The sequence below is a fragment of the Carcharodon carcharias genome, chromosome 9 (genome assembly GCF_017639515.1).
Source record: "Carcharodon carcharias isolate sCarCar2 chromosome 9, sCarCar2.pri, whole genome shotgun sequence".
NCBI classification, from domain to species: Eukaryota; Metazoa; Chordata; class Chondrichthyes; order Lamniformes; family Lamnidae; genus Carcharodon; species Carcharodon carcharias.
The window spans coordinates 1,625,806-1,639,588 of record NC_054475.1 but is presented as its reverse complement, the minus strand read 5'-3'; the positions used below and the strand labels follow the sequence as shown (position 1 = coordinate 1,639,588).

Here is a 13,783-nt window from a genome sequence, read left to right as displayed (position 1 = left end):
GAAGCCAGTGTCCAGTGGCGTACCACAGGGATCTGTGCTGGGTCCCCTATTATTTGTCATTTATATAAACGACATAGATGACTATGTGGGGGGTAGGATTAGTAAGTTTGAGGATGACACAAAGGTTGGCTGGGTGGTTAACAGTGAGGTTGAGTGTCTTGGGCTACAGGAAGATATAGACGGGATGGTCAAAAGGGCAGATAAGTGGCAGATGGAAATTAACCCTGAAAAGTGTGAGGTGATACACTTTGGAAGGAGTAATTTGACAAGGAAGTATTCAATGAACGTCATGGCACTAGGAAGTTCTGAGGAACAAAGGGACCTTGGCGTGTGTGTCCATAGATCTCTGAAGGCAGAGGGACATGTTAGTGGGGTGGTGAAAAAAGCATATGGGACACTTGCCTTTATCAATTGAGGCATAGATTACAAAAATCAGGGAGGTCATGTTGGAGTTGTATAGAACCTTGGTGAGGCCACAGCTGGAGTACTGTGTGCATTCTGGTCGCCACATTATAGGAAGGATGTGATTGCACTGGAGGGGGTGCAGAGGAGATTCACCAGGATGTTGCCTGGGATGAAACATTTAAGTTATGAAGAGAGGTTGGGTAGACTTGGGTTGTTTTCTCGGAGCAGAGAAGATTGAGGGACGACCTGATCGATGTGTACAAGATTATGAGGGGCATGGAGAGGGTGGATAGGGAGCAGCTGTTCCCCTTAGTTGAAGGGTCAGTCACGAGGGGGACATAAGTTCAAGGTGAGGGGCAGGAGGTTTAGGGGGGATGTGAGGAAAAGCTTTTTTACCCAGAGGGTGGTGACGGTCTGGAATGCGCTGCCTGGGAGGGTGGTGGAGGTGGGTTGCCTCACATCCTTTAAAAAGTACCCGGATGAACACTTGGCACATCATAACATTCAAGGCTATGGGCCAAGTGCTGGTAAATGGGATTAGGTAGGTGGGTCAGGTGTTTCTCACGTGTCGGTGCAGACTCGATGGGCCGAAGGGCCTCTTCTGCACTGTGAGATTCTGTGTGAAGTGAGGGACTGTATGCTTACCATACAGTGTGCCGTGGACACACTTTCAGATCACCTCTCAATTGATTAAAAGACTTTACCGGCCCAAGTTTTCATCCACGTGCACTAAATCTGAGGCAATAATTTGAACGTATTCGCTCCATTAACAAAAGAAGAAGACAACATGATTTAGCGAAGTGCTCGTTTATCACACTAAGTGTGGATGCTTCAAACAAAAAGGACCTGGATGAGCACTTGGCACGTCAAGTGCTTGTGCACTATTTCCTCCCGTGAAATTGATCTTAATTTGGACTTTTGTTCAGCGTTTTTCTGATTGAAGTCACTTGAATATGTCTGATTTTACCAGATGTCCTGCATTCAGCGGAGAGGAACATGGTCACCCTGTGTTACTGTGGCCTGTTACCTGGAATTAGCTGGAGTATAATGAGCAAGAGTGATGTAAGGGCATCAAATAATCTGCATTTTCAAATACAAATTAAATTCAGCCAGAGGTTAATGCTATCTTTAGAGCTCATCAATGAGTCTACCTTTTGTACAGAATCTTAGATACATCGAGGCAAAGATTGAAATTGTTTAAGAAAACCTTTTGCCTGCCATAGGTCTTGCGAAAGTACCTGCATACATTTTACCTGAGACTACTTTGCTGGATCTTCAGAATAACAAGATCAGAGAGCTGAAGGAAAATGATTTCAAAAATCTGAAAAACCTTCTGGTGAGTAAACAATCCCATTGATGAGAACGAGCCAGATATTTTACAATGTGATTTTCCCCTGACAACTGGGCAATAGCTGTGACTGGCTGTGACCTCTGGATGCTGCCTGGAAGTGGCTGACTGAAACAGAAAGCTCAGCTGGCCGAGACAGGGCCCAGAGGAGACAGGGACCCGCACACTGTGCATCCTCTCAGCCCTCATCAGGCAGTGGGCATCATGCGGGGCCCATAGGCCACACCAGGCGATGCTTAATGTAGAGTTGAACATACTGCGCATACCATCATCTTCCGAGGTGGGAAGACTGCCACTAATTTCACCCCCCCCCGCTAAAAAAACATTGGTAAACAACCCTAATGTTCATTCATGATGGGTCAGGTTTTGTTTCTCTCTAATTATATAAAGCTTTTGATCACTGAAATTATCCAAATACTATTATTTATTAAATATAGAGTTCAAAAGCCAATCCCAAGATGTATATCCAAATGGTTTCTTTGTATCATTTCTTAGAACCGGAGGTATTTACGCCACAGTAGGAGGCCATTCAGCCCATTGTTTTAGTGCCAGATCCTTGCTAGAGCAAGTCACAACTAATCCCATCGTTCTGCTCTTTCACCATACTCTTTTCTCTGCTTCAAATATTTATCCAATTTTCCCTGTGGTAAAGATTTTCACACTCTAAACTTCTCCAATGAAGATTGATTGATTCATCTATTTATTTATTTACTATTTTGAAATGTGTACCCTGAATTCAGTAGTAAAAAATCTACCCAGACTTCAGAGATTTTTCAGAAAACTAAATTAACCATTTATGAACAAAAGAAAAGATTTCAAGCACACATATAGGTCTACAAATTAGTACTATAATAACTCCTAAAACCCTAATTAATCTAGCTTCCAGTTACACCCCCTGTTAAGGCAATGGTTAAAAAAAGATGTAAACAGATCCAGACAAGTCAACACAATACCCTGGATAGGAGAATTCAAAGTTGCTTTTTCCAGCTTTGGTTTCTGTAGACAGCAGCTTAATGCACAATTACTGGAGGCTTTTCAAACTTCTGGTAGATCTCGAAATACCTTTCAACACACAGCCTCATTCTGCTTTATACATGTTTCTCCTTTTCAATGCAAGTTCTATTTTTCCCATGTCTTTGGAACTTTACCTTTCTCATAATGTAAATATTTTCATGGAGCTAATATTATCAATAACGTTTGGGAAAAATAAATAGACTGCTTGGCCTAGCTTCTCTGGTTAGGTGTGACATCTTACCATGTCTTTGAAATTCAAGCTACTCTGGTTTATCTAAAAATGCAAATTCTACACACCTCACATTCTAAAACTTCAGCCATATTTATGTATTTAGCATTTCAAACCTAGCTTCTTCTGATGAGTCAAAGCCTCCAGACCAGCTGTCCCCCCCACCCCCCCCCCCGCCCCACACCACCCCCCCCCCCCCCCCACACACACACACACACACACACACACAAACCATCAAAACCCTACTATTAACCAATTTTTAAATAAATGGTTCAATGAAGAGTGCAGGAGGACATGCCAGGAGCAGTACCAGGCATAACTGAAAATGAGGGGTCAACCTGGTGAAGCTATAAAACAGGGCTACTTGCATTCCAAACAACATAAGCAGCAAGTGATAGACAGAGCTAAGTGATCCCACAACCAACGGATCAGATCTAAGCTCTGCAGTCCTGCCACATCCAGTCGTAAATGGTGGTGGACAATTAAACAACTCACTGGAGGAGGATGCTCCACAAATATCCCCATCCTCAGTGATGGGGGAGCCCAGCACATCAGTGCAAAAGATAAGGCTGAAGCATTCACTACAATCTTCAGCCAGAAGTGCCGAGTGGATGATCCATCTCAGCCTCCTCCAGAAGGCCCCAGCATCACAGATGCCGATCTTCAGCCAATTCGATTCACCCCACATGATATCAAGAAACGACTGAAGGCACTGGATACTGAAAAGGCCATGGGCCCTGATAACATTGCGGCAATAGTACTGAATTCTTGTGTTCCAGAACTTGTCGTGCTCCTAGTCAAGCTGTTCCAGTACAGCCACAACACTGGCATCTACCTGGCTATGTGGAAAATTGCCCAGGTATGTCCTGTACACAAAAAGCAGGACAAATCCAACCCAGCCAATTACCGCCCCATCAGTCTACTCTCCATCATCATTAAAGTAATGGAAAGGGTCATCAACAGTACTATCAAGCAGCATTTGCTTAGCAATAACCTGCTCACCGACACCCAGTTTGGGTTCCGCCAGGGTCGCTCAGCTCCTGACCTCATTACAGCCTTGGTTCAAATATGGACAAAAGAGCTGAACTCCCGAGGTGAGGTGAGAGTGACTGCCCTTGTCATCAAGGCTCCATTTAACCAAGTGTGGCATTGAGAAGCCCAACAAAACTGGAGTCAATGGGAATCAGGGGAATATTCTCCACTGGATGGAGTCACACCTAGCAAAAAGGAAGATGGTTGTGGTTGTTGGAGGTCAGTCATCTCAGCTCCAGGACATCACTGCAGGAGTTCCTCAGGGTAGTGTCCTTGGTCCAACCATCTTCAGCTGGTTCCTCAATGTCCTTCCTTCCATCATAAGGTCAGAAGTGGGGATGTTCGCTGATGATTGCACAATGTTTAGCAACAATTGCGACTCCTCAGATACTGAAGCAGTCCATGTCCAAATGCAGCAAGACCTGGACAATATCCAGGCTTGGGCTGACAAATGGCAAGTAACATTTATGTCAGGCAATGACCATCTCCAAAAAGAGAGAATCCAACCATCACCCCTTGATGTTCAATGGCATTACCATCGCTGAATCCCCCAATATCAATATCCTGGGGGTTACCATTGACCAGAAACTGAACTAGACTAGCCATATAAATAATGTGGCTACAAGAGCAGGTCAGAGCCTAGGAATCATGTAATGAGTAACTCACCTCCTGCCTCCCCAAAGCCTGTCCACCATCTACAAATCACCAGTCAGGAGTGTGATGGAAAACTCCCCGTTTGTCTGGTTGAGTGCAACTCCTACAACACTCATGAAGCTGGACACCATCCAGCCCACTTGATTGGCACCACATCCACAAACATTCACTCCCTCCACCACTGACGCACAGTAGCAGCAGTGTGTAGCATCTACAAGATGCACTCAGGAATTCACCGAGACTCCTTAGACAGCATCTTCCAAACCTACGAACCACTACCACCTAGAAGAATAAGGGCAGCAGATAGATGGGAACACCACCGCAAGGAAGTTCCCTTCCAGCTCACTCATACTGACTTGGAAATATATCGCCGTTCCTTCACTGTCGCTGGGTAAAAGTCCTGGAGCTCCCTCCCTAACAGCACTGTGGGTGTACCTACACCACATGGACTGCAGCAGTTCAAGAAAGCAGCTCACCCCCACCTTCTCAAAGGCAACTAGGGATGGGCAATAAATGCTGGCCCAGCTAGTGAAGCTCACATCCCATGAATGAATTTTAAAAAATCACCATCATATTATGAAAATTATTATACTTTTGTGACCCCCCCCGCTTTGGAGAAAATGAGCTGTCATACTTTAAAAAGACGGCTTCATTTTCTTAACCCCTCTTACACTACCTTCTGTTCTTGTCTATATACTCAGACTATAACATTACCAGATGCATGCATTAACATAACAATATATACATATAAATCCTTGGTATCAACGGAAATCATTCCAGTCCCAATGTCCAGATTTTAAATGTCCAATTTCCCTTTAAGCTTTAAACTCTCGACAATGCATCTGCAATTCGATTTTCTCGTCTGGCTACATGTATAATCTGTAGATGAAATAATTACAGTAATACATTTTATCTGAATAGCCTTGCACTTTAGTCTCAAAATTTGTCCAGAAATTTTAAAGGATTGTGGTCTGTATAACATTTGTTTCTGATGAATTGTTTGCAACACCAGTCTCAAAAAGCTGCAAAGCTAACACCAGACCCAGAGTCTCCTTTTCAAACGTGAATATCTTCTCTGTCGTACATTCAACTTCCATGAAAAATACCCTGTCGGTTTCTTAATTCCAGTTTCATCTTCTTGGAATAGTGCGGCCCCAATGCCTGTATCGCTTGCGTCAATGGCCAACTTAAATTGCTTGGCATAATTGGGTACTGCCAAAACTGGTGTCATGGTCAATACGGTTTTAAACTGTCAAATGCCTTCTGACACTCCTGTGTCCATTAAAACTTCTTGCTCTTTTTTACTGGCTCAGTTAATGGCTAAACTCTCTTGGCTAAACCACTTGGCTAAAATTTGGCACAAATTTCTGGTACAACCCATTCATGCCCAGAAATCTCAAAACTTCTCATTTTGTTGTAGGCTCTGGGAAATCCATGATAGCCTTGACTTTCACATCTCTCAGAGCAATCTTACAATGTCCAATGGTATGGCCTAGATATGTAACTTGCGCTTTTGCAAATTCACTTTTAGCCAAGTTCATCACTAAATTGCCTTCTTGTAATTGACTAAATAATTCTTCCAGATGTTGTAAATGCTCCTTCCACACTTCACTGAAAATTATCAAGTGGTCAATATGAACAACACAATTGCCCAGTCCTGCAGCTACTTTATCTGTCAATCTTTGAAATGTTGCAGGTGCATTTTACATATCAGGTGGCATGACTTTAAACTGATATAGTCCATCTGGTGTCACAAAGGCCAATATCTCCATTGCTCTCTTTGATAACAGTGCTTGCCAATATCCTCTCAGTAAGTCAATCATTGCGATGAACTTTGATTGTCCCACTTTCTCAATACAATCTTCCAACCGCGGTATAGGATATGAATCTTCTTTTGTCACCGCATTCACCTTTCAATAGTCCACACATAGCCTTTGTGTTCCATTTGGTTTTGGTACCACCGCAATAGGCAAACTCTAGTTACTGCAACTAGACTCAATGGTGTAATTTTGAAGCATGAATTCAATTTCTTTCTGTACTGTGATAACTTTGCCAGATTTAATCTACAAGGATGTTACCTTAGCAAAAATGAAACTTCCACACTGTAGCTAAATTTGTCCTCCCCAGCTTATTCCCACAAATAGCTTTGTGTGATTGCAATAGCTTCTCCAAATCACTTCGACACTTGTTTGGAAGGTAATTCAATATTGCATTTAAATTTTCAAGTACCCCCTCATTATCCAATTTGATTATATAGATATTAGAATCCTTCATTTCTACCTCTTTCTCCTTATCTACCATCACTAATACCTTCTTTTGTTCCTCTTCCTGCCAAAGTGCTTTTTAAGCAAATCTACATGGCACACCCTCAGTTTATTTCTTCTATCTGGAGTATTTATTAAATAAGTTACTTCACTCAGTTTCTTTTCAATCCTATAAGGCCCACTGAACCTTGTCTTTAATGAGTCACCCAGTACTGGTAAGAGAACTAACATTTTTTTTTCTCCAGCAACAAAACTATAAGCCATGGCTCTCCTTTCTGCTTTCACTTTCATCACTTGCTGTGATATCTTGAAATGCACCCTAGCCAACTCACATGCTCTGTCCAATCTTTCTCTGAAGTTTGATACATAATCAAGGAGAGAAGTTTCTGAATTTTGACCCACCAATTTTTCATGAATCAATTTTGGTGGTCCCCTTACCTCATGACCATAGACTAATTCAAAAGGACTAAATCCTGTCAATGCATTAGAAACATCCCTAGTAGCAAGTAGGAGAATGGAATTCCCCTATCCTAATCCTGTGGATAGTCCTGACTATATGCCGTCATCATAGTTTAAAGTTTGACGCCATCTTTCCAAAGCCCCATGTGATTAAGAACGGTAAGCTGTTGACTTAAACTGTTTTATCCCCAAACTGTTCATTACTTCCGAAAATAGCTGTGACATGAAATTTGAACCATGATCTAATAGTATTTCTCTTGGTAAACCATACCTCGTAAAAAGTTCGGTCAACTCTTCCACAGTTCTCTTTGTTGTAATATTTCTCAAAGGTAATACCTTAGGAAACCTTGTAGCTACATTCATTATTGTCGATGAGTACTGATTTCCACTTTTAGTCTTAGGAAGTAGTCCTACACAATCAATCATGATCCTAGCGAAAGTTTCTTCAAATGCTTGAATTGGAATTAAAGGTGCCAGCTTAATCACTGCTTGTGGTTTCCCTATCACCTGACATATGTGACATGTTCTACAGAATTTAACTACATCTCTATTTAATGCATGCCAATAAAAATATTTTTTGTATTTTTACCTGTGTCTTTCTATTTCTTAAATGTCCCCCAATTGGAATTTCATGAGATATTCTTAGTATCTCATTTCGATATCCAAATGACATAACAATCTGATGTACTTCCCTCCAGTTTTCATCTGCTGAAACTTGACACGGTCACCACTTTCACATTAACACATTACCTTTAAGGTAATAACATTCTGGAATACATTCTGCCTCTGTTTCTGAGTAAGCTGTCTGATATAAATGTTTTATTTGTGGAATCTTTTTCTGTAACTCTACCAAATACCTTGACCTAAAAACCTGAGCTGCATTCTTCTCCATTCTCCCTTCCTGAACAATCCTATTAAAGACAGCATCAGCTAATTGAATTTCAACAATTCCTCCATGCTTTCAACTTCCTCTCCTTCCTGTTTCAACCTATGAGCTTGTGAGCTGGTTACCACACAATCCAGAAACAATCCAGGACACTCTTTCTGCAATGCTTCTGTTGAGAACATCTCTACAGGCTGCTCAACTACCATAGGCATCACCCACATCTGTGACCCAGCTATATTAATACCTAAAATAAATTGAACCCCTGCAATGTACAATTCTTCCACTACTCCAATAATCATCTCAACCATTTTCCACTTATTCTTTAAATTTACCTTGCAAAATGGAATAGGTTAGCATCTCCATGACCCCAACTTATTATCATCTGTTCCTGCAATACCCTATCTGAACAACGAATTTCACTATCCCACAACATTAAGGATTAACCTGTGTCTCTTAAAATTTTGATATCTTTCCATACCCCACCCTGTACACATGGAAAGACTTCCCTTCACACACAAAACCTTTAAACATTTCTGCTACATACTCCCCAGAACTCCTTTGGGTGAATTGTGAACACATTCCCACTTCTTTAATGATCATTGATTCTCCCTGTTTTACTTGTACACAAACCATTGGCTTTTCATCTGCCTGAATCTCAGACCTCGGGGTGCTTTAACTTCCAGAACTTTTCTGCATCCCGATAATTCCAATAGATTTTCCCTATAATTTCCAACACACTGACTTCATGTGCTCTACTTTATTACAATAAAAACATCTCAATTTTCGAGTGTCATTTCTAACCTCAGCATCTTCTTTTTTAGTCTGAGAAAAAACTTCTTTGGAATTTCCACTAACTCCTTCTCTTCCCTGACTAGGCACCTTCCTTTTACCTTCCCACTTTTTATCCTTCTCTGATCTAAAAGGATGATAAAAAAAGATTTAGGTCTATGAACTAACTCATAATCATCAGCTATCTCTGCTGCTTGTCTTACCATTTTAACCCTTTGTTTCTCCACGAGTTATCATTATTGAAGGAATTGAATCTTTAAATTTCTCCAGAAGTATTACTTCTCTAAGAGTTGCATATGTTGTCTCTATCTTTAATACACATATCCACCAGTCAAAATTACTTTGTTTTACTCTCTCAAACTCAGTATGTGTTTGCACAGGCTGTTTTCTCATATTCCTAAATTTCTGCCTTTATGCCTCAGGAACCAACTCATTTGCACTTAACTACATCTTAGTCCACTGACATTTCTTCTAACAGTGAAGCATCAACCTCATGTGCTCTACCCACCAACCTAGATTGTAACAACAATGTCCAGTTTTCTTGTGGCCTTTTCATCTGTTTAGCTGTCTTCTCATATGAAATAAAGAACATCTCCATATCTTTTTCTTTAAACTTTGGAAGAGCTTGTACAAACTTAAACATCTCCCCATTGGGTTCTAGGTTAATGGTTTTTTCATCGTCAGAACTTTCCTCAGCTTCTGATGTTTCTTTTTCAAAATCCAGCTTTTTAATCCAATACTCTGTCTCTTTCCTTCTTTCTTTCCTCCATTGCTAACTTTTCCCTCTGGAGATCAAATTTTTTCATTTCCATTTCTTTGTGAAATCTCTCTTTTTCTCTTCCTTTTTCTGCTGCCTCTAGTTCCAGTTTTTTTCATTTCCTTTGCTTGTTCAAATTCAAGCTTCTTTATTTCTAATGGAAGTCTCACTACCTCCAGCTGTGACTCACTAGTGTCAGGTACCACTTCCAACTTTAAAAACTATGCTATCACTTCAACTATATCTGCTTTCTTTGTCCCTACAGGTAACCTCAACTGCAACTTATCCACCAACTCTGGTAACTTGCCCTTAGATATTTTTTGTAACCCAATCAGAGTTACATCCTTCTATTTCCAAAAAAGTTATAGCCATGGGTAGTACAGCCATTTTTGCAGTCCCACCACTCTTAAAAATCCCTCACACCAACTCCTGAATTCAAAGTGCTTCTCATGTGTGCAACCCTATGATTCACCAGCTCCAAACCAATCAATGGGCAGAATTTTCTGCCTATCGGGCAGGTGGACCGGGAGTGGGCGTAGGTGGGCACGGGCCCGATCGGCGCCCTCGATTGTGTCCACGCCGCCATCTTACATGGACGGGCCAATTAAGGCCTGCCCTGCATGACACATGCCCAGAAGCGCTAAGCGCTCCCTGTGTGGGTCTGTCTGAGTCAGGAGGGTGCTGTTTCACGCATGCACGCAAAAGAGCACAGGAATCTCTCTGAGGCACGGAGCTGCCTCAGGGAGATTAGTTTTAAGTCCAAAAAGCAAAATAAAGTAGCGAGAAAATTTTTTGACATGTCCCCTCATGTGAGTCTGTCACATGAGCTGGGACGCGTGCATTAATTTCAATAAACATTTTTGTCAAAATTTAAAATCATTCATGAAAACTCATCCTGTTCGTGGATGAGGTTCCATGAAAAATGCGAAGGCCGCCTGGGCTCTTTGCCTGCCCCCCCAACAACATTAAGGTTGGATGGGCAGCTCTATTAATTATTTTAATTGAGAGTTAAATGGCCTTAATAGGCCTTTGACAGTTCGGTGAGTGTGCAGCTGACTTGTGTGCACACCTGCCGAACTGAAAGTCTGAATGATGCGCCATGACATCAGGACACACACCCGACATCACCAAGCAACATTTTATGCCTTTACGTCTCGGCAAGCGAGCCTTGTCCCCGCTTTCCAAGCCAAAGATTCATCCCAAGGAATTTCAAATATCTTGCAAAGAGCCCCCAATTTATGATGCAGCAGATGATGTGTGCCAGGATCAAATCCATGAGAGAAATTTGATCACACAGTCACAACAGTTTTGCAGTTTGTATTTTATTTTGGGATGTGTGCCCTGAATTCAGTAGTAATAAGTTCACCTAGACGTCAGAGATTTTTTAGAAAACTAAATTAACTATTTATTAACAAAAGAAAAGATTTCAAGCACGTACATAGGTCTACAAATTACCACTATGATAGCTCCTAAAATTCTAATTAATCTGGCTTCCATTTATACTCCCATTAAGGCAACTGTAAAAAAAAACTTAAACAGATCCAGGCAAGTCAATACAATACCCTGGACAGTAGAATTCAAAGTGGCTTTGAATTTCCCAGCTTCGATTTCTGTAGACAGCAGCTTAATGCACAATTAATAGAGGCTTTTCAAATTTATGGTAGATCTGAAATGCCTTTCAACACACAGCCTCATTCTGCTTTGTACATGTTTCTCCCTTTTAATGCAAATTCCATTGTTTGCATATTGGGAAAAATAAACACACTGCTTGGCCTAGCTCCTCTGGCCAGGTGTAACATCCTACCATCTCTTTGAAATTCAAACTACTCTGATTTATCTAAAAATGCAAATTCTCCTTACCTCATATCCTAAAAGTTCAGCTATGTTTACATATTTAGCATTTTAAACCTAGCTACTTTTGATGAGTTAAATCCTCCAGATCAGCTGTCTACAATTCAATTAAATTCTACAAACACACACACACACAGACAAACTATCAAAACCCCACTATTAACTTACTTTTACAATAAATCACAATAATACTTTTATACTTACACTTAATTATACTTTTGTGACAATTTCACAAGTAAGTATAATAAAATAAACAATATTTTTATGGAAGTGCATAGGGAGCAGAAGTTTTTCTTTAATGTGTGAGCTAAGTGTCAGCAATGATTCAGTGGTAGCACTCTCACAGAAGGTTGTGAGCGCAAGTCCCGCCCCAGAGATTTGTGCACATAATCTGGGCTGACACTTGAGTGCAGTACCGAGGGAGTGTTGCACTGTTAGAGGTGCCGATTTTCAGATGAAATGTTAAACCAAAGCTCTGTCTGCTCTCTAGGGTGGGTGTAAAAGATCTGATGGCACTTTTTTGAAAAGGGTGGAGGAATCTTGGCCAATACTTATCCTTCCAATATACTCACTGAAACAGAGTAGCTGGCCATTGGTACTTATTTGTGGGATCTTGCTGTGCTGAAATAGGCTGCCAGCTTTCCTAAATAACAACAGTGCTAACACTGCAAAAGCATTTATTGGCTGCAAAACGCATTGGCATGTCTTGAGATTTCATAGCGCATAATATGAAATGCAACATCTTTCTTCTGGGAAAATTTTATAAGGTATACATTGAAGGAACACACATGATTTTCTGATATTCACTGGCAATGAATGAGAGTCCCTACTGTCACTGCTCACTCACAAAATTACACTCTTGTCTGTTCCTGAATTCTCAATTCATTTTCTCTCTGTTTGTTTCTAATTTAATTTAGATTTTAATTCTTGTGAACAACAGGCTGCAGAGGATCCACCCCAAGGCCTTTTCCTCACTTCACAATCTCAGACGGCTGTATCTTTCCAAGAATCTAATCAGTAGCGTTCCAGAGAACATGCCAAAGACTCTTCTTGAACTCCACATATGTGACAACAAAATTAACTATGTGAAAAAGGAACCCTTTGACGGAATGTCCAACATGTTTGCTCTCGGTATGAAAAATTCTGAATCGTGTGTGAATATCTTTCATCAAATAATAGGATATTAAGGAAGAATTATTTGTTAGAAAAGACCTTCAAATTCATGTTAATTGTAATTGTCAGTGAATTATGTTAAACTTTAATGTGGGAGAGCCATATGGGAACTTTTTAAACTCAAACCTCTGCATCATTGACCAGATACTAGTTTTAAAAAAATGTAAAGTGTTGTTTTCATGTCAATATTATCAGTCATACCATCAGTGCAATTGTTCAACCTGCCTGTAAAATTAAACAGTTCAGATAGATAGGCTGGAGGCATTTTCACCATCTTTCACTGTTGATCCTCTCACAGGAATGAATCATTCCTAACAACCTGGCAATAGGTTTTGAAGAAGCACTGGAATATTGGTGACTGATTATAGTTTTAATTTATGGACCTGTTTGGAAAAGGTTCTTCATTTATCCTCTTTTCTTCATTCTGATAGTCTGACGCTTGTGGTACTGCACATTTGCAGTCAATTTTTGAGGTTTCTATCTTAAATAGGCCCTATCTCCTGCTTTATACTGCTTGTGTGGAGCAGGAAAATCCATTCTGTTGGTCAACCCTTCTCATGGTTACAACTGATCATTGATTTGTATCTTTCCTTCTGACAATAAATATATTTATCTCACCTTGCTGGTTGATTTGGCAAGAAGAATTTTTTCCCTTCAAACTGCCTTTCAATTGGCAACCTGAGAAATATGCTCCAATATTGCTTTTCATTCTGGAAAGACACAATTTATCTTGTAGGAATTTGATTTATCCATTTTGGTTTACATAACGGTTCATAACAGATAATATCTGTACTAGCTGGTGGGTGTCAGAGTCAGAATAATAGTCAAATCTAATTAGGTCATTTGGATTACTGGAGATTAGAAAATCAGGTACTCAATGAAATCCCGTGGTTCGAGTCCGAGTGGAAATATGGAACAGTCA

The 13,783-nt window shown here is 40.6% G+C and overlaps 1 protein-coding gene across 1 annotated transcript in view; it reads left to right on the top strand.

Moving 5' to 3' along the window:
- Positions 1 to 13,783, top strand: part of LOC121281984 (decorin-like) — a 53,362-nt gene that overhangs the window by 26,895 nt on the left and 12,684 nt on the right. Inside the window, exons 5-6 of the mRNA XM_041195293.1 lie at positions 1,629 to 1,741; positions 12,606 to 12,819. Of these exons, the coding sequence (XP_041051227.1) occupies positions 1,629 to 1,741; positions 12,606 to 12,819 (327 nt within the window). The remainder of the gene's footprint in view (positions 1 to 1,628; positions 1,742 to 12,605; positions 12,820 to 13,783) is intronic.